The following is a 27,641-nucleotide window of genomic DNA, read 5'->3' as shown; positions in this document are numbered from 1 at the left end:
GCAATAGCCTCATATAGCATTAGAGGCATTTAATGATAACTAAGGCCAGCAGTAAATCAATCCAAGCCTGTCTATGATAGAGGGCTTTGAGTCCTAAAGTCAAAATCAATCAGTTATATGATACTTGTCTTACTTCTTCTACTTCCATTATTTTCTCATATTCAATCAACAAGCTTTTATTAAATTCTTACCATATACCAAGCATTGTGATAAACTCTGAGTTATAAAAATGTCAGCTATTAAAGATCTTCTATTCTATAAGGGAAGAAAATATGGACATAATTAACTATATATCTATATTTACACATATACACACACATGCACATATATAAGCATATGAATATAGTAGAAGCCATTTGGGGTCACAGGAAAAATCCTGGCTTTGCAATCTGCTTTCTGACCTTATCATGGCTAAAGCTACTCTCTTCCAAAGTTATCAATGATCATTTCATTGCCCAATGTGATGACCTTTTCTCAACCTTTCTGACTTACCTAAAGCATTTGCCTTGTTGATTATCTGCTCCCCCTGGAAGCTCTCTCTTAATTCTCTTATCTATCCAATCTCTCCTAAGCTTCTTTTGGTGGATCATAAGCTATAGCATGGTCCCCAACTGTGTGTATACATCTACATGTACACACACATACATGTATATACATATATATGTATACATGTACACATGTAAATATGCCTCAAGTATTTTTCTCCTATTACAAAAATACAATGAGCCCCACAAATGTCCTATTCAACAGGAAAGCCTACTCTAGTTTGTTAATTTACTGAAGGCATTAATATTTAGAGAGCGCAACTACTACCTTAAGGAGATCTTTGGAAGTCCACATACATTATGGATCTTTGAACATTTTCCTAAAACCAAGAAATCTAGAAAAGCAACTAAGAGAAACATTTGAAGGTCCAAATCCAATGCTGCTTCCTTCAGGAAGTTTTATTTTGATTTTTTTTTTTTTTTTACGGAGCAATGGGGTTAAGTGACTTGCCCAGGGTCACACAGCTAGTAAGTGTTAAGTGTCTGAGGCTGGATTTGAACTCAGGAACTCCTGAATCCAGGGCCAGTGCTTTATCCACTGTGCCACCTAGCCACCCCATCTTTGATTTTTTTTTTTAGGAAGTTTTATTTTAATCCTTCCAGTTGGAAATGAAATTTCCCTGCTCAAGACTTTCCTATTTCTTCACACACTGCTTGTACAATACTTGGGCTTTCTCTTGATTTAATATCTAGCTAGCATTAACACAGAGTTTTAAAGCTGGTCAAATGATTTATGTATGCTATCTCATTTGATCCTTATAACAACTCTATGAAGTAGATGGTATCATCATCCCAACTGTACAGATGAAGAAATTGAACCTGTCAGCAATTAAGTGATGGGTCACACATCTAGCAAATCTATGTCTGAAGCAGAATTTGAACTCGGATCTTACTGATTCCTACTCTAGCTTTGGCTATTTGTATGCATGCTATCACTGCTATCAGATTCGGGTCCACATTTAATTCAATTTTGTATCTTACTAAAAGTGCAGCATATAAGAGACATTTAAAAGTTTGGCGAATGAAATGATGAATGGATACACATATCATATCACAATTTATCTTGCTATATGTGTTCCAAAATATCACAAAAATATGTTATTTGACCAATGGACATAGCCAAACTCCATGATTCAGGGCAAAGGTCTGAATTCAAGCTGCACTTCTATGCAGCAATCAGTTAAATAAACTGTTACAAGGTTTCAACTGTAAGTTTTTAATTGATGGCAGCAGAGGGTAGAAAGTATTCCAATAATAAATGGAAGCTACAAAGTCTTAACGTACTCATTTTCTATCAGGCAAAAATATAAAATTACTGTGCCCTATCCCCTGTAATTTTATCCATTTCATATTTTTTCTCTGCTTCTTTCCATGGCCAGGCCTGATTAGTGAGATAGTGCCCCTTCAATGTACCATTAAGAATACTTGAGCAGGGGGGAGCTGGGGGCACAGTGGATAAAGTGCCGGTCCTGGATTCAGGAGTACCTGAGTTCAAATCTGGCCTTAGACACTTGACACTTAACTAGCTGTGTGACCCTGGGAAAGTCACTTAACATTCATTGCCCTGCAAAAAAAAAAAAAAAAAAGAATACTTGAGCAATGAATGTCTAAAATTGACTATACTTCGATATTTCTTATGCTAGGGGAAAAGGCTCTTCTTCATATTTGGTAACATCTAGGCCATAAAGCCTAAAGTGACATCTGCAAAGTTGACAAAATTCTAGTTTAATGGACTTTATATGCCCTGTAATTAATATTTTCTTAGGATCATAGATTTAAGAGGACGAATTTAGAGGTCATTTATTCTGACTTCACAGTGCCTGGCACATAGTCAGAACTTAATAAATGCTTGATTTTTTGACTCACTTCTTCATTTTACAGATGAAGAAACAGGCCCTCAGAGGAAAAAAAACTCGCCAGATGTCACACAGGTCATACATGGAAGAGCAGAGATCTGACACCAAAATCCACGTTTTCCATCACACCTCATCTCTCTCACTTTTTTCATGGTCCCGACTATAGAAAGACTTTAAATAATAAATGATTATTGAATAGTTGATGGATTCATGAATGTTGAGTGAATTGTTGATTTATTGTAGCAATATGGGCAGGGAAACTTCTCATTGAAATCTAAGCCATGATATCTACGATGGGATGGTAGTGTAATTTCACCTTCCAAAACAAGGAAGTCAAATCCTACCAGAGGCAAAGTGCCACTTATATCAAAGGTAACCAAGAAGAGGTAAGGCCTAAATTACAACTGAATAATTTTTAGGTTCAACAAGAAACTCGAATGAATGGCATAGTTAAATAGTACACCTCACCTTTGGCTCAGTAAGTTAATGAACATCTTCTATTACCAGGAGTCCCTAATTAACCTCAGTGGTAAAATTTCCTAACAAACTATTGTTGATTGTAAAGGCAATCCCTCCTTCTGACATACACATATGTTAATGCACTATTGTAAAAGTTCAGGGTAGTTATTATTGAGTTGTCTCAGCCCCATTAATTATCCACTATACTGTATTTATCTTCACTCTGGTAAATCTTTTTTAATTGCCCAGCCTCTATTTACAGTGCATCTTTATTTAACATGTTCCCAAGTCTGTTTATGTTTATGCCTTTTCCAATAAACTCTTTAAAAAGAGTTTTAACTGGTACTATCAGAATCTTTAATGAGAACTGGGCCCAAATTCACTTAAATACTTTCACTTTGTTCCTTTGCTAATAGAGAATGTCAAATTTTCGTTTGTCTTCATCTAAACTTAATTATCTCATCTCTGCTCTGGCAAAGGGAATCCTGACCTTATATAACTCTGAAGCCAATGTGTGGCTGAAAGGAAAAGATCTTATTGGTGTAATTATCCCTATTTCTCCAAGGTGGGATATGATCTTTTGATAAATGAGGGGCTTTTTGCCATGCACATGAAAAAATAACACTTGGAAATTACCCAGTTCCTTTGGAGGAATTGCAATTTGCAAGGATGCCATTAAACCAAGAATAAAAATGCACAGAAAGCAAACAGAAATTACTAAATGTCATTTGGTATTCACTTATAAAAACAATTCTGATACACAAGTATTTGGTATGTTGAGATAAAAGGAGAGAACTCTTTCAGACTGGGAAATAGACATTTGTTATTGATCATACTAACACTGAACATAGCTACTCCCCAAAAGTTGAATGGAACATATATAGTAATCAGTCCTCCCCCCCCCCCAGGCTAATGGTGGAGTGTTTGTAAAGTTGCTCTTTTGAAATAAGTTGTACAGGTGGAATTTGAAGTTATGTCACATAGCTGGGAAACTTTCTGGTCTTAGTGAGCGATGTGACTGACAGCAGTGCTTAGCCTTATGTGCTTAGAGTTGAATTCATAATTCATTAACATATGTCAGGGAGAGTTGCAGTCTATGCATTGTATGACTTCATGTAGAAAGAAGGTATAAATGCAGGTCAATTGCCTTCTATTCACAGGGGAATGCAACATAATTAGCATTCTTGGGGACTATAAAATTTATAATGGAAACATTAATTTTGACTTAGGGTGATAGAAGGAAATGATATGCTAGAAATAATATTGATCCAAAAACTGTGTGAAAATGTGGGAAACTGATCCCTTGAGTTCCTTAGTTGAAAACTACTCCAGAACAAGAAAAAAAAAGACAAAATTGTTCCCCCGTTGGTATCTGATTCAATAGTGTACACAGCTAACAGATTTTTTTAAAAAATCACAGGGTTGGAAGAGACCTCAGAGATCACCATTGTCACTTTAAAGTTAAGGAAACTGAAGCCCATAAGTGAAGTAAATGACTTATACACAGAGGTTGACAAAGTTGAGGAAAGAACAGAGTCCCCAAAACATTACAATCTTGTTTTATTTTCCCACTGAAACATTTTGCCTCTCTGTCCAAAGGAAACCCAGGCAGGTTTTCTCTCATGGCTTGAGTAAAATCCATTGACTCAAGACTCAAATGGAACTAAAGCTGAAATGGGAACAAAATGAGACATTTGGATAACCCAACAGTTAACAAAAGGAGGCATACGTAGTCACAGCAGGAAAAGAATATTGGGTGAGGATATGGAAGTGATTCAATTGGTCATAGTTTCCCTGCTCTGCCATCATATTGACAATGGCTGTCTGCCAGTCAGAAACCTGATGAAGGAGCTGCTGACTCTTCCTATGATGGCTTCTTATATTCAGTCCACCAGGAAGCTAATTCCTTTCTTTACTGAGACAATTAAGTCTTGAGGAAGGATTCAATACTTTTAAGGGGGAAAAAGCCTGATTTGCATGGGGTTAGGCCTTAGGATATTGCTTCTCTCATCATCAGTTTATGCATTTAAAAATGAGTGATCAAATCAAACGACATTGAAGGTAGTTTCCTAGCTTTAACATTCCGTTAGTCTGTGAAAAAGTGTACTCTGATACATAAAACTCACCAAGGTGACCCCACCTACTGAAGAATTCTACCAAACAAAGGTAATTTAGCAACTGTACATGGAAACATTTTAAAACACTGAACTGAACAATCAAATCTCTACACGCAGATGGGAAAGGGGGGAAGGGGGAAAGAGCCCTAGCAACACAAGTGATGGCATAGCAACACCAGCTGTTGCACAAAAAGAATTTTTTAAAAAAATATTACTTTGAAAAACATGCATTTCTGGAAAAGTCACAATTTTATTTATTGAGAAAGAAAATCATATTGATAACATATCTATACATATGCAGACCTTTTTTTCCTCATTTGGAAGACAAATACTATACTACTACATTATAAGTGTGGCCAGATCATTTATTCTACAGGTGCAACTATGTATTATGGGTCTATCAGTTTGCAAAATAAGATTAAGCTTAAATCATACATTAGTCATTGGAATCAGAAGGTAAAATTGAGAATGTCTATATTCTATGTCAAATATTCAATTCAATAGGCATTCTTTAAAGGCCTGCTATGTGCCAAGAATTGTGCTTGGTACTGGGGATGCAAAAGTAAAAAAAAACGATCCCTGCCCCAAGGAAATTATATTCTATTGGAGGAGATGCTAGGTATACATGTAAATATATAAAAATAAATAAAATATAATCTCTTAATTTTGGGGGGAATGACACACTAATATTCCACACCTTAAAAAAAACATAAAACCATGTACAAATAAACCAGATCCAAATTCGAATCTGGGCTCAGATACTTAATTATATAACATGGGTCAAGACAAGTAACCATTTTTTGCCTGTTTCTTCAACTGTAAAATGGTCATAATAATAACAACACTTTTAGGATTTTTGTGAAAATCAAATGAGATAATATTTGTAAAGTGCTTAGGACAGTACCCAGAACATCAAAGACACTTAATAAATGATTATTCCTTCCCCCCTTCCCTTCTCTTCCCTTTCCTTCTCTTATACTTGTCTGTTCCAGTTATGGATGCCAAGTAATTCACTAAATCAATCAATTAGTCTCTCTGTTAACCATTTATTATGTGTCAGGCACTGTTCTAGGTTCTGGGAATGTAAATACAATGAAAGAAATAATGATTAGTCATAGTGAACTTATATTTTAATGGGTAGAAACATTCTAAAGAGGGAGATTAAACTGAATATGAAACTTCAGGCACTGTGCTGCTGAGGCAGGTACTACCATGGATGACTTTCCGCATGTCCCTTGGCGTGCTTCCATTTCAGTATCTTTGTAAGAAAGAAGACAATCAGTATATTACTCCACCTGAAAGTCCAGTATAGCCTTCACTTATCAATGACTGCAATCACCATTTTTCAGATGAGATACCATCACCCCATTCTTCCAGTCACTTTCTGGCTATTGCTACCTGGCTGTTTACCTTTTTTTTCTCTCCCTGGGTGCTCTTAGTCTAATTCTTTACTGATCCATCATTTTCCATTATAGAGGCCTAGTCTTAGATTCATCTCTCCCATCATCTACTTTGACAATCCTGTCCCTGAATAATGGAAAAGCACAATGGGATAAGAGAACTCATATTTGGATATTTGGGATTTAGGTAACTTTTTTTCTCATAGAATTCCATTTGGAAAACTAAGAAGTGACTAATAGACTTATTATTATCTGCAATATTGAAGAGTCCATAATTTGTGTGGCTAATAGAAATGTTTACATCATTTAACTTAGTAATACAACATTTGATCTGTACCAATGTGGAGAATACCTGAATTGAGGAAATGATGGAATATCAGAAGTATGCAGGTATTTATTGACTTCATCCAGAGAATTGAAGTGGATTTGTTTTTGCCATTCTTTCCCCATTCAGCTAACCTCCAAGTAATCAATCACTACATGGTCTATCTAATTATTTTTAAAAAGTGACAAAATGTGTCCTTTATGACTCAGTTTAACGGCCCTCTCCTTTGTGAAGTTTTTCTTTTCTTTTCTTTTTTTTTTTTTTCTGAGCACTCCAGCTGAATCCTCCCTCCTCTAAACTCTTTGTATCAATCTCTCATCTCTGATTGTTAGTGTCATGGTTAATGTATTGGATTCCCTAGTTCCTGAGTTCTCCCTTGTTTAGGAATTGAATAAAAATTTTCTTTCCTTGTCTGAATCTCCTATTCATATCCGCTGGTAACTTCATGCACCATGGTTTTGGCCATCAGGACTCTGGCTTGCCTGTTAAATGCCCTCCCTTCCTTATCCTTAATATAAAACTTCTATCGCTATTTTCCAAAATTCAGAATTCAAAGTGGCCTTTCAGATATCTGACTTTGCTTGACCTTCAAACCCTCTTTTATATGACTGTTCGAACATAGAAATGTTGTCATATTTATGAATTTGGATATTATGACCATGCTTCATTGAAAATTTCCCAGGGAGCAGCTAGGTGGCACAGTGGATAAAGCACCAGCCATAGATTCAGGAGGACCCTAGTTCAAATCTGACCTCAGACACTTGACACTAGCTGTGTGACTCTGGGCAGGTCAATTAGCCCTCATTACCTGGCAAAAATAAATAAGTAAATGGAAAATAACCCTGCCGCCCCCCACAAAGAAAAATTTTCCCAGAATGTTGACTAATTATAATTTGATTTTTGTCTTGAATCCACCCTTTCCTTTTTGTCACCTGGGATATTTATAACATAAATATGGTCAAAATCTGACTTGTATAAAAATTAAATGGAGCATAGGTTAATGCTTTGTTTTGTTTTTCTTCAGTACACATAGACAGACTTCTTTTTGAAGGGATCTTTTTTGAAGCATATATTGTGGGGATGTATTTATTTGGACCATTATAGTAATCATACTTTTTAAAAGTTTGTTTGCAAAATAATATATTTCTGATAAGTTTATCAGAGAACATTCTCCATTTGGACTTCTGCAAGGAGAAGCTAATCACTGAAGTCATGAATAATCATTCTTAAGGGATATGAACCTATTTCTTAAGTGAAAGTATGACAAACAATAATTTTTCCTCTTCACTCATTTCTCATGCACACTCAGTTTTAGGTAGTTAGATATTGCTGTTCTTAAATATATAATTGTCTATATTGGGTTATTTCTCAGTGGCAGTAACCCAGGTGTTCACACAACTAATATTTGTGCTTCATGTTTTGCTAATAAAGATATCAAGATATCAGCTCAGTGTAGGTTGTTTTTTTTCCCTTCCCAATGTCAGGAGAGGGGTTTTTCTTTTCTTTTTTGTTTTTAGCATTTCTCCAGTTACAACTCCTCCTACCTGACTATGCATTTATTTGAAAGAATGAAACTCAAGTAAATATGTCCAGGCCTCTGTTGCAGGTGTACATCCAGGTGTCTCAAAAAATCAATCACTGTGTGTGTGTGTGTGTGTGTGTGTGTGTGTGTGTGTGTGTGTGTGTGTGTGTGTGATCCTTTCTGGATTGACCTATACCAAGAGGTTATTATCATAAATAAAAAGCATTTCACTTTACATAATTGGCAATGAATTAAGGAGTGCAAAAGTGGTCAAACCACAGGCATCTAGAGCTAGCAATGACCTTACATATTTATCATATATTTTGTCCAAGCCTCTTTTTCACAGTTGAAGAAACTGAAGCCCAGAGAGAGGAAGGGATATGCCCTAAAGTCACATATCTTGCTAATAAGAAATCCAAAACTAAAAACCAGGTCTCTCAGTTCCTAGTTCAGTGCCCTTTCTACTACACCAGACTCTTTTAACTGTTGAAACTATTTTTTCCCATTTCTAATTTTCCCCTTGTTATTATCAGAATAAAACCAGTCAAGGACAGAGAATAGAGCCCTGTGCTTTCACTTTCCCCATTACAATTGTCCCCCAGGTTCTGATGGCCCACCGTTTATAGGCTACAGAAGAGGAAAACTGAAAAATTCAGAAAAAACAAATTGAGTCTATTCATGGTGATTATATGAACCCAAGAAAGAGAAGATCCATTGGTTTTTCAAACCTCACAGATGGAATTTACCATAATGGAAGTTTATAAAGTTTGTTTTTTTTCTTCTTAAACAAAATGTACTTTCTTACCTAGTTCAACTAAAGCTTTCACTGGTACTTTAACAGTGCCTTCCACTGGAGGTAGCTCTTTTTGGATTACTAAACCACTTCAGATGTACTGTGAATTGTATGATCCCTTGCCTAACTATCACTTACCCACTGCTGTACTTTGTAAATAACAATAATAACAACATTAATAATGATGATGATAATGATGATTTAAGGTATATAAGTACTTTCTCAATTTAATCTCACAACAACCCTGAGAGACAGGTGTTCTTATTATCTATATTTTGCAGATAAGTAAACTGAGCCAGGGAAAGTTTAAGTTACTTGCCCAGGATCACTCAGTTAGCATGTGTATGAGGTTGGATTTTAACGCATGAATTTCTGATTCTGAGTCCAATTTTCTATTCACTGGGTTACCTGCTTGCCTCTAATGATAAAAGGTAGCATGTATACATTGCTTTAAGGTTTGAAAAGGGCTTTGAATATATCTCATTTATAAAAGGATTCATCTTTATCAAAAAGGAATGAGACTCCTGGCTTGTAAACCCCAAAGAACCAAGCTGGAAATGAGATGACTTTTTCTTTCTTTCAGTAACTGCTTTCTGATAGCCTAGAAAAAACTACTGCCATTCTCTGAGGCCAGAATATAACACATCCCAAGCTGGCATGAGAAATCTGTTTGTCTTATCCAAGGTAACCAGTCAGAAAAACCTGGGTTTGAATCCTGCCACTGACACTTGTTCGGAACAACTGTTATCTTCAATTTCTTTATCATAAAAATGAAAATCCTAATAATAATGGACATAGTCAACTCAGTGTCATTGTGAGATTCAAATTAAACAGTGTATTAAAACACTTTGAAAACTCTAAATTTCCATATAAATTTCAATTATTATTATTATTATTTGGGTTTTTTGTCTGTTTTTGGTGAGGCAATTGGGGTTAGGTGACTTGCCCAGAGTCACACAGCTAGTGTATCAAGTGTTTGGGGCTGGATTTTTATTATTGTTATTTAAAAACTATTCCTGCTCTTTATACTGTGCTACTCTTCACTGGTAGCTTTGAGCCACTGTAACGCAGGTATGTTGATATATAATAATGGATAAAAATATCTATGTAGGATGAGAGTGAGATTTGCTTGGTATTAAGATATGTGTATTTACAAAAATACTCAAGTTCCCAGACATGCTATACCCTATATTGCGACCTAGCTTAACTATTCTTAAGTTATTTCTGTCAGTCAATTATTATTTATTAAGTCCCTATTGTATGCTAGGGCAGCTATGTGGCACAGGGGATACAGCACCCGGCCTAGATTCATGATGACCTGAGTTCAAATCTGGCCTCAGACTTCTGGCTGTGTGAGCCTGGGCAACTCACTTAACCATGTTTGCCTCAGTGCCTCATTTGTGAAAAGAGCTGGAGGAGGAAATGGCAAACCACTTCAGTATCTTTACCAAGAAAACTCTGCTAGGCATGGTGCTAAGTGCTAGAACACACTGTCTGAACATATCTCTTTTCTTTGAGAAGAATAGCATCTGACCACAGTTCTCTAAGAGCTGTGATTTAATTAGCAGCTGATTGAATCAATGACTATGTAACTCAGGACTGGCTTTTAATTTCATAGGAAGTTTTGTCTAGACAAGAGAATCATCACTGACACAAATGATCACTCTTTAAGTGTGTTTATTATTGCTTCTGTTTATGATTAGAAGCAGTAAAGGGTATATTCCCTTATGATGGAAAACTGAGAAAATGAGAAATTTAGCTTTTGGTATATTTATATTTAACAATACCCCAGAAATTCATTTAAAATTATTTCTTTTTTATACAACTTAATACTGACTAAGCCATCTGAATATAACAATTTAAATATGGGAATTATTTTTTAATTAGGTTAGGCAAATGTTTATAATATTTTTACCCTTACTGCTGGTGGTCCCCCATTAGAATCTGAACTCCTTGAAGTTGGGGGTTATTTTGTGCCTTTGCATTCAAAGCACTTAATATGATGCCAGGAACACGGCATGAAATTTAAAAATTCTTAGGAAGGGTTAATTTCACTAGTTATGGGCCATTCGTTATAGGTAACTTACATGTATTTTTATATATCTAAAGTTGATGTACATTGACTCTAAAGAAAGCACTAAAGATGTTAATTAATCTGCTGTAAATACTAGATATACATACAGGTACCAAAGTGAATCACTCATCATCCCACAAATATTCTCTATGCTTTCTCACCTCCCCTATGCTTTTGTTCATGCTCTTCTCTATGTCTGAATTACCTTCATTTTTAGGAAGATGATAACTCCACCTACTGATAACCTACTCATCCAAAGTTCATTTAAAATGAAGTGGTTTTCTGTGATAAAGGACCTATATCCAAGATATGTGAGGAACTCATTCAAATCTATAAAAGTGAGTCATTCCCCAGTGGGTAAATGGTCAAAGGATGTGAATAGGCAGTTTTCAAAAGAACAAATCCGAGCTATCAGCTATCCTATGAAAAAATGTTTCAAGTCACTAATAGTTATAGAAATGCAAATGAAAGCAAATTTGAGGTTCTACCTCATATCTATTCAGATTGGCAAAGATGACAAAAGAGAAAAGTGATGAATGTTGAAGGTGTTGTGTGAAAATACATTTGCAAATGCACTATTGATATAGTTGTGAATGGCTCCAGTCATTTTGGATAGCATTTTGAAAATTCAGAAGTTTAATAAACTGAGCATACACTTTTGTCCCAGAAATTCCACTATTAGGCCTATACTCCCAAAGAAACTAAGGAAAGTAAAAGGATCTACAAGTACAAGATATGTATTTCAGCTATTTTTTGTTTGCCAAATATTGTAAACACTAGGAATCCTCCTATTGGGAAAAGGATAAGCGAAATTTGGTGTGACGATATAATGGGATGTTATTGTGCAATAAGAAAAGATGAAGTAGACAATTTCAATGGAAATTGTGAGGATCTCTATGAACCAATGAAGAATATCATGAAAAATAGTAAACAATTTGCAGAATGTTAATGTTATAGAGAAAAACAACCTTTCGAGACTTTGGAACTCTTATCAGTGCAAGGATAAACCAGAAGACCTAAAGGATGACGATAAAACATGCCAATCCCTTCCTGACAGAGAGGGGTGATGAAATGCAGAAGGAGGCATGCATTTACAGACAGCTTATGTGAGAATTTGTTAAGCTAGCCTTTGTAGCTATTTATTGGGGACATTCTTTTTCTTTTCTTTTTTATTTGTTCAGTGAGGAGATAGTAGGAGATATATATTAATTTATAAAATGCATTTTAATTAAAAATAGAATGAAAAATAATCAAGTTGGAAATAAATAAAATGTAAGGTCAAGAATGAGAACTCAGGTCTCGATTCTCACTCTACTATTTTCTCTACTTTGCCATTGTGCCTCTCTGCATTAACCACTCTCTGGAAGGAGACTTTCACAGGCTGATTCACTGTCAGTCTTTTATTGATCTTCCAAGTTGGGACTGTCTCTACATCCTCTTATATTTAGAAAAGACCAAAAGGGGCCATTTAGTTATCTTATGCTGCCACAAACATTTGGATTTATTTTATCTTAATAGTTATCTTTCTCTGCCTTACTTTATTATGACACATCTACCCATAAGCTGCTTCTACATAGGCAAAGAAGAGTAGAGTAGACACAAAAATTGACCATTTAGCATCCAATTGTGTACTTATACACTTACACATCAGTAAGGGAAAACTGTAAAAATGTTAACTTACAGTTTACTGAAGTGGAATGTATTATATATCAATTCTTGCCAGCAAGTCCAGGAATACAGAGGCCATTCAGGTGAATCTGTCCCAAGGGGACCCAACTCCTTTGATAATTAACCTCAAATATATAAAAAGTGTTGGTAATTCCAGACAATATAGGTAAATTTAGCAATATTTTGTCCAATTTTCAAGCTATTTGCTTCAATTTCCTAATTTACTATCTTTTTTTCAATAAAAGTATTTTATTATTTTACAGTTACATGTAAGGATAGTTTTCAATATTTGTTTTCATAGGAATTTTAGTCCCAAATTTTTCTCCCACACTCCCTTCTCTACCTTCCCTCCCTTCTCCCCAAGATGGAAAGCAATCTGATATAGTTCATGTATGTACAATCACATTAAACATATTTCTGCATTCATCATATTGTGAAAGAAGAATCAGAGCACAAGGGAAAAACCTCACAAAAGAAGAAAAAATGATCCAAAAGTAGAACAGTATGATTCAATCTGTATTCATAACCCACAGTCCTTTTTTCTGGATATTTAGAACATTTTCTATCATGAGTTCTTTGAAACTGTTTTGGATCATTGCACTGCTGAGAAGAGCCAAGTCTATCACCATTGTTTATCAAACAATGTTGTTATCACCTTGTACAATGTTCTCCTGGTTCTGCTCCTCTCAGTTAATCCCAATTTACTTTCATTAGCAGTCTAAGGATATAGGTGGGGAGTAAGACTAACCAATGTTTCCTGGAGATGAGAGTTTTATCTTTGGCAATATTTATAAATACATATGGTCATGCCATCCTGTTAGAAGTGTAATCTATCATTTTTGCTGTTTTTGCTGGGCTATCAAGAAGTTATTCTAAGAACTGCTATCTTCCATTGAGAATAACAGTGTGCAGAAATACAATCTAAGAGTAAGCAATGGAAGGAAATACTTTCCTGTTGTGAATTACTGTGCTTGATATTTATAGAAATCAAACAAATTAAACAATAATGATTGTGTGTCCATTTAAATTCCTCTTAAATGCCAACATGAAAATGTCTGTATATACTTAGGCAAGGCAATACATAAAGGGAACTGCAAATATCTCCTCCCTATCCCTCTCCACCTCTTTATAGTTGGTAACTCTTCAAAACTTTAATTTGTTCTGTTATTTCATCTTTTTTGGTCTAAAGTTTGAAATAATTACCCCAAAATAACATTTAACCTAATTTTAATCCTTTGTCCTTATTCTCACAAGCTCTCTTGAACCTCTAAATGAAGAACAATTATATTTAAGAATTTATATAAAACAATTCCATGAAATGACAATAATTCTATTCTATTCTTGTAGTGGCAATATTATTTAAATGCATAAACAGAATTTCTCTCTTTAAAAAAAGTAGAAAATATATAGTGATCAGTTGAGGGATTAACACTGATGTGTAAAAATTAGGTGCAAATAACTGAACACATACCTTCTAGGCAAGAAATCCAGAATTCCAGATACTCCTCAACAGAAGGCAAATAATATATAGATATTTAAGAATACTATTAGTAGCTTCTATATTTAACTGTTTGTTTCTGGCAAGATTTTGCCAATCTCATGGATAGTAATCTGTAAGATAAATATTTTCCCTCTACCTCATGAAGAAAACAGTGCATATGTAATTCAAGTAGGTGAAAGCCATTGAAACCCTTTGTGTCAGTGATACTGAAATAGGTAGGTCTAGTGCTCAGGATCCCCGCGTCATTTACACAAAAAGTGTCTAAAAGAGTCAGCACCGAGAAGTTGAAATAAAAGCAAGGGGCACTGTAGAGTTACATGGGGGTTTACATATCTGTCAGCTAAAGTTGAAATACTAAACCTACCTTTTGGAGAAGTTACATAGATTTGTGAGCCTCCTGGGAAAATTATATATCCATAAAACAGTGAAGAGATTATAAAGAGGCATAACTGCAAATTTCTAAACAAACTCTCTGACTTTTCTTTGTAGTGCAAGACCAAGTATATGACAGTTGAGTCTGACAGAAACACACACACACACACACACACACACAGAATCAAGGGACTGGATCATAACCCTAGCCCTAACCCTAACCCTATAACTAATTTCCATTATGACCCGAGAGAAGTCAAACATTTCCTGCTCCTCAAGCTCTACATGTATGAAGTGGGGATAATAACAATTTCTCTCTATGTTTCACAAATTTGTAAGGATCAAGTGACATAAATATGCCTGTATTTTGAAAGGCATATAGAATGGCATAGGATTATTCTGGAGAACTTAGTTGCTCCAAACATGAAGAAATTAAAGCCTAGCTTTTGCCAATGATAATCTAAAGTGAATTTTAAATTTAAAGAACAAAGCCAACGCTATTTTATGCAATATCCCATAATAAATAATATTATTAATCAATTGGTTCTTTGGGGAAAGTAATTCTCATATCAGGCTCTGTCTACCAACACATTCATCCCAGAAGGCACCTTAGAAATCACTAGGAGTTCTATCAGTGGAAGAGACATGCCTGAGGCAGACAGGGAATGAAAATTTAGCCTCAGAACTATCCAGTTCCTTTAAGATAAACTAAAATTTTGACTCCTTCAGGAGACTTTGCAGAAGGGGAGACAAGTGTATAAGAAATATGCTCTTAACAAAATGACAGGTGGCACTAATCTTTCATGGTCCATGTAAAGCCAGTGGTGGGCTAACACACAATCAATAATGATTTTTTTCTGATTTTATTATGGGTTATCTCTCCTTGCTCAAAAAAAAGCAATCAAACAAACAAAAGCACTATACTTTCCTAGGTATTCCCTTCTGTCCCAAGAGCTACTTTCTAATGAGTAGGGATCACATTGTTATCCATTCTAGTGATAATTTTCTTTGCCAAATTTGTAGCAGTGACTAATGAGAACGTCAGAGAATGACACCATGGAAAGGAACTTTAGAAAAACTGAGATACCCAGAAGTACAAAGTGGAATGAAACAAAATCAATGTGTGTTTTTTCCCATAAAATTCCCAATAAATAGTCAAATAATGTCTACCTGAAGATTTCTAGTGAAAGAGAACCCACCAAGCAGTTTTTCTTTTTTCATAAAAGGCTGAACATTTTAATTTTGGGAAATCTAATTATATATATATATATATATATATATATATATATATATATATGTTTTTAAATTACCTCCTTTTTTAAAATTACCTCCTTTTAACTTCCTGCCTGGTCCCCAGTTCTTCTCTCTAGGGTCAAGAAAAACAAGAATCTTCCACACATGATAGATCTTTAAATATTTGAAGGTGACTTTTGTTTCTTCTGTATAACCAATCTCCTCCAGACTAATTATCCTTTTCTCAAGCCATCCTTTTGTAGCAATCTCCTTTTGAATCCCCCTGACCATGATAGTTACCCTCCCCTGAAGGTACTCTGGCTTCATAATTTGTTTTAAAATGTGTGAACAACTCCACATCCAGAAAAAAGAACTGTGGATGCTGAATGCAGATTGAACAATACTGTTTCTGCTTTTGTTTTTGTTTTTTGAGGTTTTTCCCTTTTGTTCTGATTCTTCTTTCACAGCATGACTAATGCAGAAATATGTTTAATATGATTGTACATATATAACCTATATCAGATTGCTTTCTGTCTTGGGGTTGAGAGGAAGGAAGGAAGGGAGAAAAATCTGTAACTAAAAATCTTATGAAAACAAATGTTGACAACTGTATTTATGTGTAACTGGAAATTAATAAAATATTTTTATGATTAAAAAAAATAAAATAAAATGTGTGAATAAAACTGGACACACAGGTCTGAACTGGTTAGGAAAGAATATATATCCTCACGCCAAAACATCAATACTACATCTTCACATTTTAGGTCTGTAGCAACTTGTGATTCAACACAATTCCTGCTACTTTTGAAGGATTTATGCTTATGAATGTCTGTGTTAGGAGATATTGTAAGTTTGGGAACTACTGCTCTTGCCTGTCATCACCTTATGGAGAGTTGATATAAAGTTTCAAAGTATTATGGTGACAATGAACAAATATCAATTATTTTCCCACCATATCTATTACAATATACCTAGCATGATAGATCACCTGAAGGAAGTGCAGAAGTATTAAGTGTGCTACTTTCCCTTATTTAATAAGCATATAATGGGTGCTTTATCGAACTAAAAAAGTTAGTGGGGGATTTGCAAAAGTACAATAAAAATGTATTTGCTTTTTATTACCTCTGTTTATTATTTCTAATTTATCCAATATATGTCTTGTTTGTACATGGTTGTTTTCATGTTGTCTCCTTCATTAAACTATAAGCTCCTTGAGAGTCGGGACTGCCTTTTGCTTTTATTATTTTGTTTTAATCCCTCACATTTAGCACTGTGTCTTCCACATAAGCAGATGTTCAATAAATGCTTATTGACGGACTAACTAAAAGAGAAATAACTATCCATGAGTCACTTATAAAAGGATTGCTCAACATGGTCCATAACTGGCTGAAAATATTTCCATGAGATATTGAGTTTCTCATAGACTAAATTCCACTCCTAATAAGTTGTTGAAATCAGAGAAAAGGAATAAGAAGGAAGGATGCTACTTTTTCATTCATTAGCAGAGTTCTTTTGTAGTCATAATTGCTATGGCAGCAAAAGTTCACTTTCATTATTTCAAATAGCTCTTTCCCAGGATCACCCCATGCAACATTAAAAACCACCATTAATTTCCCATTAGTAAGCTTTAATTAAAATGAATATGTATCATTGCTTACAGCAATTGCATTTGTACGAAATGCATAAATAAATATGAATCTTGACTAGAATACTCCAAATGACAATTTCCAGCCAAATCAGCATTTTGATATCCTTTCAAAGAGGTTTTTTTTCCCAACAGCTTTCAGAATTTTCCCAATCCCCTAAAATAACTAGAATTCCATGAAAACACTTACAATAAACAGTTACCAAGCTAGCTAAAATCTATTTTATTGATCAGAGAAAGTAGCATTCTAAAACATGAATAATGACCTCATGGGCTTTGGCCCATTTGGTACTGTTGTGTATTTTTAGTTCAGGGTTTCTGAACAACTGCTCTGAGAATGAATGGGATTCTTACTATTTTAAAGAATTAGACTATTGCAAAATCATGTAGTCAATAATATAATCATAATAAAATGGATACCATTTCATTTGGATCAGTAAAAATAATGTGTATTTCCCAAAGTCCTAGTTAAAACCTTTAAAGACCAGGAAAATGTCCAATTTGTTAATGTTTCCTTGTATACAGTTCTTTAAGTTTTTTCTTGTTGCCTTCCAGTAAGTAGTATAAAAGAAAGCCTATGAATTGGAAGATGAGGATTTGTGAAGTGCAAAAAAACTGACTGGCTTTTGAGTATGGTAATAAGAAACTATCCTAACCACCATTTATGGAAAATGTTAAGGTGGGGCAACTGCTAGATTATTTCCTTTAATTGGTTTTCCTGGAAATTTGGAGGGCAATATTGGAGAATAAGTCCTCCAAAAGCTTCACTTCCCTGAGAATCATAAATTCTTTTGGCATACTCTTAGGCTTCAAAGAAAAAAAAAGGTTTTATGAATTTTTATCAAGAGGAATAAACTATCAGCACTGACATTCCGAAGAGCTAAGCTATATGCTGTATAGCCATGACATGATATGACTGTTATAATTTTTCATCTCCACCTCTCCCTCCTCCTCCCTACTGCCCTTTCTATATCAATTGGGATATGGTGCAACTTTGATGTTTAAAAATCTTTTACTTTTCCTTCTTATTCCTCTGAAGAAACTATATACCCCCTTTTCATTTGGAAAATTTTAAGTACAATCATGATCAAAAGAACTACTGAAGTTCACAAAACTTTGCAAAAAGATTCTTTATATAAAGCCACTTTCTAATAATAATAATTCTATTTAATTTCATTGTTTTGTAAAGTGATTAAGTCACTACCACATATCTAAAAAGAAAAGATATAGAATACTAAAGGTGACCAAAAATTAGTTTGCAGAAATCGTCTACATTTTACAAAAAGTTGTCATAATTAAACATTTTAAACTATCTTCTATTGTAGGTTAGTTATCACTAGATGTTTACATTCCTCATCCAAAGGTAAACATTATAGGTGCTTCATGTTAAACTTGGGTGAGCCCCAAACAAACAAATCATTGCAATATTTTAAATCTATTGGATATAGGATTTTGATATTTGAAAATTATACTTCAAAATGTTATGAGACATTCAAATTATGGGGGTATAAAATTTCAAGTTCTCTTATGTTACTGCATTGTCTAAATTCTTTTTTTGCAAAATTCTGGGACGACTGAAAAGAAATAATTTTTAATCATTTTATACCAGTATCTACAAAAGCTCTTAATTTCAAGCAGTGGTGTTCAATGCAAGGTTTCAGATAACTCTAGTTCAACTCCACAGGGTGTAAAAGTTACTTCTGCATAGAATTTCTCTATTGAGTGACTACAAGACATCATAAGGCATGAAAGTTTAACAGAATACTCATATACTGAAGTACAGAACTATGTATCCCACCTAGACATACTTTCTAAGAAGTTTTCTATTTTAACATGACACAGTTACCAAGACCTGTACTATCCATTCAGTAGATAGATTTGAATAATTCCAGAGTACTATCATCTTTATTCACATTCTTTCATATATTTGGAATTCAACATGTTGTAAAGTGTTGCTCTTAAAGGGTTCTAAATTTTTAAAAAATCACCATAAGATAATCTTTTTGCATGCTATATCCAAATTTATGCAATAACTGGATTCTCACCTAACACGTTCAGGTTTGTATTTAATTTAAGAGATCAGTATGTAAGAAGATTGTCATCTGATCTACTTCAAGTTAACCAAGTAAAACCACCAACTAGATGCCAAAGAGCATCACCACATATACAAGCACTGCCTCTCTCTTTATGTGTTTTTAATCAGTTTAGAAATCAAGCATGATGATAGGGAACCTGATGAACTAAAGAAGTAATTGAGTCCACATAACATACACTTTTATGGTAGTCATTTACAGCAACCTAGGGAAAAAGGAGCATCACACTAAGAGCTCAATATCCACATACCCTAAATGCCAAGACAACTAACTGTGTATCTGCCAGGAACTTTCCTTTTGAATCTAGTGTTGTCACAGGAAGAATGCTGAAAACCTGAGCGCTTCTTATGGATGATCAATCACATCTAACTAGAAATAGAAATTTTCTGGAGGAACAAAAGGAATACAATTGCCCATGTAGCACTTCCAAATCCAACAAGTTCTACATTAAAAACATATTTAAAAGCTTCTCCGTGAAGCCCCTCCCACTCACCAAAGCATTATCAGTTAAAAAAAAAAAGGTGGAGGAGATTGTAGCAAGTGAAAAAAGCTAGAAGAGGAGAGTGGGAAAGGGTGGGGTAATCAACACCACTTTCACCCTTCTCTACTCCTTTCCCAAGGCAATAGCTTCAAATTAAAAAAAAAAAAAATCGTCAGACTCTGTAAGTGTCCGAAGTACCTAAGAAAGTGTTACTTAGACAATATCACCACAAACTATAACAGTGCAAAAACGAAAGTAGGTGGTCGCGTAATATTGGCAGCCAGCCTCTCTTTTTCCCTCCAACCCTGATACAGTACCTCCAGATTTGCCCGAGCTGCAAGATGTGGATGAGTGACTGCAGGAGCCAGATGCAGATATGAACAGGACGCAGACCTGTTCTTCCGCTGGCCCGGGTGGCACTGCTGCTGTTGCTGCTGTTGGTGGTGGTATAGCTCCTTGCTGGCATTTGAAGCTTGCCTTTGCGGTGTTGAAGGACGGCATCTCCTTCTCCGACTGCAGACCCACCCGCTGACCACTGTCTTGCAGTCGGCTGCAGGCTGTGGACAGCTGGAAGAGGAACTGGTGGCAGCTGCTGCTGCTGCTGAAGTGCTCGTGGAGCTGTCCTCGGTACTGAAATCGTGCACGAACCAGCGGAAGCTAAACACCTGCACAGAGAGGGAACCCAGCACCACGAAGAAGAGAGTGAGTCCAAACCACCAGCGCTGGCCCCGTAGGTAGTAGTCCACTGCCAGCCAGATGTCTGTACCCACATCCGCGAAGTACACAGCCACAGCGGCCAGGATCCAGAGGCAGTCCCACAGCGAGTAGCGTTGCTGCTCCCTGCCTAGACGCAGGCACAACGAGGAGGAGCCCCCCCCCACCGCCGCCGCCAGAGACCCCCGAGCCGCCGCCCGAGCTACCGCTGCCGCCGCCGCAGCAGCAGCACCGGGAGCAGCTACCACCACCACCGTCAGTACAGCAGCCACCCCCGGCCGCCTCCTCGTCCTCAGCTCCAGACCCCGACGGCAAACCCGGAGCCAATCCCTGCACGGAGCCCGAGTGGTCCGAATTCTGCAGCGGGGTGAACGCCACGTCGCTGCTCTTCTTCATTTTCAGCCTCCCGTCTGACTTAGCGGCCATGATGCCTTAAAACCAGAGAAAAACCCTCCTTTATCTGACACCTTTCCCCCTGCTGTCTCCTCCTCCAGCCACCTCCTTTTTTCTCTCTTCTCTTTCCCCTCCTTCCTTCCCCTCCCTTTCCTTCTTTACTCCCTCCCTCCGCCTTTTCCTCTGCTGCTTGCTTGCTTGCTGCTGCTGCTGCTGCTGCTACTCCACTCCCTGATTTCCTAGCTGACTGGCTGGCTGGGTAGGTAGGATCTGGGCTGGGGCTAGGAGCTCCCCTTCCGCCAGCTGGAGCGCCGCCTGGCTGCCTACAGCAAGCCAACCTTTCTATCCCTCCCTTTCCAGTCCCCTTCTTTTTCTTCTTCTTCTCCCTCTTTTCCCGGTTGCTGCTGCTGCCCGAGCCGCCGCCGCCGCCAGCAGCAGCAGCAGCAGCCGCGGCGGCGGTCCTCGGACCTGTGCATTCCTCCCCTCTTCCTCCCTCCCTCCCTCTTTCTCTCCTCCACCAGCTGACTCCGAGTGAGAGGATGACCTCATCCCTTCTCTCCCAGCTGCTGCCGCTCCCAGCCCTGTACGAAAGGGGGAGGGGGAAGGAGGGCCCCCCGGTGGAGAAAGAGGAGGAGGAAAAAAGGGTGGAGAAGTGGGACCTTCCTTATCCCGGAGAGGCTAAGGTGTGTAGGGCCAATACTATCTATTCCTTCTTGTTTGTGTGAGATTTTGGAAGAGGCTGGTAGATTTGCTGGAAACAGAGGAAGGGGAGAAGAAAGAGGTGAAGGGAGGGGTCCCCCGCATCAAACCCGAGAGAGGAAAAGAGGATTGTGAAAGAGCAGCTTGTGCATTTGTGGACGAGGGTGGAAAGTCCTATATCTTTTGTATTCATCATTAGGCTCTTGGAACCTGGAAAAGGGGTTGCAGGTGGCGTTTTGAACCATACAAGGGATAAGAGAGAGATTTTGACCTGCAGGAGAATAGAGGAGGATCTCTAGTTGCGAGCAGGTCACTGTGTTTCTGCACTGTGTTAGGATGCGTGCGTGAGTGAATGTGTGTGTGTGTGTGTGTGTGTGTGTGTGTGTGTGTGTGTGTGTGTGTGTGTGTGTGTGTGTGTTTTCAGCCCCTGGGGTGAGCAGGTGGATAAGGACCTTTCCCGTTGCCGGGAATCGCAGCTCTTGCATAAGGCAAAACCCGAGAGGCTGGACAGGACCAGAAGTAAGGGAGGGGAAGAGCAGGGCGGGACAGGGTCCTTGGGAAGGAGATCTCGGGGATGGAACTCGTGTTATTCATTTAGGGTAGGGGAACGACTTGCTCTCAGAGATTTTTCAAAGAGAGGAGTACTACTGGTGGTAGGGGTTAAGTGCGGGCTCTTGAGTCTTAGTGTTTAGTAGGGAAGATGGACTAGGGTTCCGAGAGTAGAGAGCTTGTAAGAGGGAAAAAGCATGATTGTCTCTACACACTCTCCCTTCTCTTCTAGACTGACCCCACCTGACTGAGCAATGTTCACCAGTGGCTGTTTCTTGCCTCTCACTACCGCTGCCTGCCCGGTAACTGCCTTTGGGTGGCTGGGATAAGTGACAGGGTTTTCCACTTTGTCCTCAGCAAGGTTGGTTGAAAGCGCTGCAGGTTCTGACTGCTAAAACCGGGGCAGGACTCTGAGACTGCAGGAGGGCTCCCCTTAGACCAGAACATCTGGAAGTGGCTAAATTGGAAGAGCTTCAACTACCTTCTCCACCCATATATTTTTTTCTCTTAAAGCGACAGAAGCTGTGGAATAAGTAAATGTTGCTATCATTTCAAAAAGGACTCCTTTTAAAGTCCTGGACCAGCTGAACTCGTTATCACAGGCTAATAATAACAACAATAACAATGACTCTAGATTTTGCAAATATTCTAAAATATCCAGTAAAGAAATATGTTCTACCCTCACTTTTCCCAAAACTAAACTTAGTTATTGGTTTGCATCTTTTAACTTTTGCATATATAAAAGCCAGGGAGTGCAATTCTTTTTGTCACTCAGCGACTCAGATTGTAAAGAACAGAAATGGAAGTGAGGTGACACAACTTTCAAGTTAGAGCATCAATTCTATTTATTTACTTATAGAGGAAAAAAGGATGACATTACCCCCTTAACTAGTTTCCCATCAATTTTTTTCACTAATCATCAAGCTAATTCCAAGTTGTACTGGAAATGGAAGAGTTAATTTGTGATTGTCTCACTTAAATAGGAAGATAATTTAGGTCCTTAATCATAAACATTTTTCTCTGCTTATAGGAAGAGCCAACTAAACCACATTATGTCAAAGATGTATCAGCTTGCTTGGATAGTTGGAATGGAATCAGTTCCACTCCCTGAACACAAATTGTCATTCACTCTCAGGCTGACATACTCATGACCTTGCTTTTTAACCTTTCTCTGATTCTTTGCCTATTCTTCTTCTTAATGGAACTGTTTGCAGGAAGATCTGAGACTATATTCTACACAAACACAAAACCAAACCAAATGTAAAACAATATTAGCAAAAGAAACTAAGGATGAATATGGTAAGCAAAGAGGAACTCTGAAGGAAGATATTGACTACTTGAGAATGTCAGACAAAAAATAAACCTTTAACTTCACCCTTAATATTGAAACCTAATAATATAGCAAACTCCTTTGATGGACAACACCAATGGAAAATAACATTACCCCTTCTTTCCCTCCTCTCCCCTACCGGATTCAAATCTAAAGAGTCTTGCTCAGATTGTTCCTACAGGTCTTAACTACTGCAAAGGTACTTAGGGAAAGAAATTATCTCTTTGGTTACTGATTCCCAAGTGACAGAGTATATTCTAAGACAAAGCTAATGACCTGTATTGTGCTGGTTGCAAATAGGAATCAACAATAGACCATAGAGAAGGGTTCAGGGATTCTCTTGGAAGAACATTTTGTTTTAAATGAGATTCCAGAATATCTATCCCATACATATATAGGAACTGCAATTATTTGTCAGAACCATAATTCATGTAGCCTAGTTTTCTCTTGTCAACAGTGGCCCCAAAGGACACCCCATGGGATGGTATGCTTTCTCTCCCTGATTTCAGTCTTAAAGGTAAGGTATATTCCAGCTTGTCTTAGCATGAGTTAATAGATATTAGTCATAAACTTGTTAGAATAATTTAAAACCTATTTTTTCTATTTTTACCACTTTTAGAGGACAATTATTTCTATAAATAGATTGATCACTTCATAGAAATTGTATTTTCCACCCTTGTCCTTGAACACAGTGCAGAGGTTTCTATTACTGTGGTACTTAGCTATAGGTGTAAGGTTAAAAGCATGTAATGAGAAGAAAACTCAACCTTATGACTTCAAATCAGAAGTCCAGTACGGGGCCAAGGGCCAGAGAAAATGACTTGCGAGTAATAAGTCTATAAAGCATAGTTTAGGGGAGATGGATACCACTAGACTATGAATTAGCAACAACACCAGCTGTCTCAGGTGAGAAGTTGGAGAAACTTAATTTAACATCCTACCAAGGGTGTGGTGAAACGAGCTTATCCTGAGCTAATTGTTAAAATTTCAGTGTGAGCATTTACATCTCAGAAATTGACAAAATATGACACATCAGGACTTATTTCTTTATTGTCTAGACTTAAAAAGTGATGGAGAAAATGATTATTATATCGATTAAACTTAAAAGTATATTAAGCAATCACAGAGAGAGAGAGAGAGAGAGAGAGAGAGAGAGAGAGAGAGAGAGAGAGAGAGAGAGAGAGAGAGAGAGAAAAGTCCTTAAACATTTACTAGCACACCTCTGCCTCCAACAAAGGTAAAGGAATGGAATATAGGTGAGTGTCCCATTGACTGTGCTGGTCAAAATAATCTATAATTGAGTATAGGATAAAATAATCTGTCCCCTACAAACTTGTACATTTATATACTTTTCTATTTTGTTGTCTTTTCCCTTTGTTGCCTAGTCAAAGATCTTTTTTGCCAAAAACAAAGAAACAAAATATCCTAACACTACATTTTCCTGGGGAACATATATGTTATTCACAACTATGACCACTCAACCACAATAAAAAAGCAAAGGAATGTATTCTATCTTCCTATTCTTATTTCTTTCAGCAAGGAATAAACCCTGCCTTTCTTTATCAAAGAAGGTAAAAATTCCAGGAACTGATGCCTAATGTGCTTACTCAGCATTCTCTCCTTACTTTCTAGCAGCAAAACTATACAAGTGGACCTAACCTATGGGTTTACAATAGAATAAAACCTCAAACCTTAATCCCAACCCCTACAGTGTTTTGGAGATCCAAACTCTAAACTAAAGAAATTTCCTGAGACTATGATAGCCAGCACCACAGAAGCATTGTGTATTGCAACAGAGCTCTGCAGGAGAGCAGTAGAACAGAGGGAATGGGTCAGGATGCATGTCTGGGCTTGTAATACAGCTCAACTATATGCCACTGATATCCAAACTCCTAACTACTGAAATTTACTTAGGCTTCAATAGCAGCAGCATGGCAGCATTCTCTACTGCTGAACCAGAGACCTGAGGAACAGGGGGAATAAGAAAGGACACCATGTGAGGGGAGCTATAAGGCAACCCAACAAGCCTGAGGGAAAGAACCCAGCATCCATCTGGGGTTGGTTCTGTTCCCTTACCCCAAAAGTCAATTGGAAAAGAGCCCAAGGCTGGTGCATCATGAATTGCCCAGTGTGGGAGATGGTTGAGATCCTAGAGATCCCCATCCCAGAGAAACAACAGGGAGAGGAGAGGAAGTTGGGGATTAAGGAAGAGTAGGAAAACAAGACAGAAATTACTAAAGGTCTTAGGAAGAAAACTCAAAGACCTTGAAGAAAAAGAGATAAAACAACAGGGAAGAAACTAATAGCAAAAGGAAATATGGCTTCCAGATCTGGTAAACTATTTCAGGCATCTATGAATGAATATTGCAAACAAAGGAAAACAGTTCAGCACCAAATAAGGCTCCTGTGGATTTTGAGATCAAGAGGTCTAAAGGCACCATTACTGAATAGTTTAAAAAAGAAATGACATCTGTGAGAGCAGAATTATGGCCTGAACAGCAGAAATATTTGGCAAAATAGGAAAAAAATCTATGGTGGCAAATCTCAACAAAGAAACAAAAGAGCACAAATGACTGAGAAAGCAAATACAGAGAGGTGAAGGCCAATCTGAAACAAGAGAAATTTTTAAAAAATAACATTTTCAAAATATACACTCCCTAGAAGAAACAAAACAAAATACCATGTTGATCTTATATTTAAAAGACAGGAAATGCAAAGTTGTCTTAAGAATTATAAGTTTCCCAAAAGCACATGACAAGTATGAGAATTCTGAAACAAGAATGAAAGAAATAATACTAGGAAATTGCTCAGAATTTCTAAACACAGAAAGCCATGTCAATAAAGTAATTCATAGATTTGCTCCCCCAGTCTACCCCCCCCCCCAAAAGCTGAACATTCCAAGACATAGGGTGATTAAATTTAACAATTCCGTGGAGAAACAATGAATTCTCTAAGCAACTAGGAGAAAGACCTTCACATACAAGGAAAGAAAATTCAAATAATGCAAGACTATTCTGTACCCACCAGAAAATTCAGGAGATAATGTTCCAAGAGCAATGGAATTCAAGATTCAGCCCAATATGGCCAACCCTGCAAATCTGAGCATAAATGAAAAAAGATAGATGTTCAATAATAAATAAGCATTCAAAGCATTCTTAGAAAGAAAACAAGACAGGAAGAGAATGTTTGCTTCTCAAAAACACCACACCACAGAAATTTAGGACAGGGAATAAATGCATCAGTCAAGGTCAGCAGCAGTGATAGTGGTACTAAAGAGACCATTAACAGAATTCTTTTTAAATGTGCACAAGGAACTAGGGATGAAGACTGAACACAGGTGGAGGTAATAGTGGACAAGTAGCCTAGGCCATAATGAACTAATCCTCTCCACACCCTGCTAATACTTGAATCAAAGTTGTGTGTGTGTGTGTGTGTGTGTGTGTGTGTGTGTGTGTGTGTGTGTGTGTGTGTGTGTGTGTGTGTGTGTGTGTGTGTGAGAGAGAGACAGAGACAGAGACAGAGACAGAGACAGAGAGACAGAGACAGAGAGACAGAGTGCTAGCCTAAATTACAGAATGCAAGCTAAGGTGCATGGGTAGGGGAAAGGGGATAGAGGACAAGATGTACTGTATCCTGGTCAAATTAAGGGCTGTGAAGGAGGGAAAGGTGGCTTTTGTGGTCTCTTGTGAAAAAGAAAGCTTTTGAGAAAATTGGTAAGGAAGTGTGAGGAGTAATTTATAAAGGTGAGGGGGAAAGGGAGGCCTAGTTTTAGTGATAAAGGAGTACCACTGATGTTCTATGAAGGGAGGTAGGGACCTTGCACCAGATATTTTCTAGGGGATCTGGTATTTGGAGAGACCAGTTATCCTACC

The 27,641-nt window shown here is 37.2% G+C and overlaps 1 protein-coding gene across 1 annotated transcript in view; it reads right to left on the bottom strand.

Moving 5' to 3' along the window:
• XKR4 (XK related 4) overlaps positions 1-21,516 on the bottom strand; it is a 512,953-nt gene extending 491,437 nt beyond the window's left edge. Inside the window, 3 exon segments of the mRNA XM_043976223.1 lie at positions 20,402-20,539; positions 20,541-20,957; positions 20,959-21,516. Coding sequence (XP_043832158.1) covers positions 20,402-20,539; positions 20,541-20,957; positions 20,959-21,224 — 821 coding nt within the window. The 5' untranslated portion in view covers positions 21,225-21,516.
• Positions 21,517-27,641: the final 6,125 nt, after the last annotated feature.

This window comes from Dromiciops gliroides, chromosome 1 (genome assembly GCF_019393635.1).
Source record: "Dromiciops gliroides isolate mDroGli1 chromosome 1, mDroGli1.pri, whole genome shotgun sequence".
In the NCBI taxonomy this organism is placed as follows: Eukaryota; Metazoa; Chordata; class Mammalia; order Microbiotheria; family Microbiotheriidae; genus Dromiciops; species Dromiciops gliroides.
The sequence above is the reverse complement of the archived record's forward strand: the minus strand, read 5'-3'. Positions and strand labels throughout refer to the sequence as shown.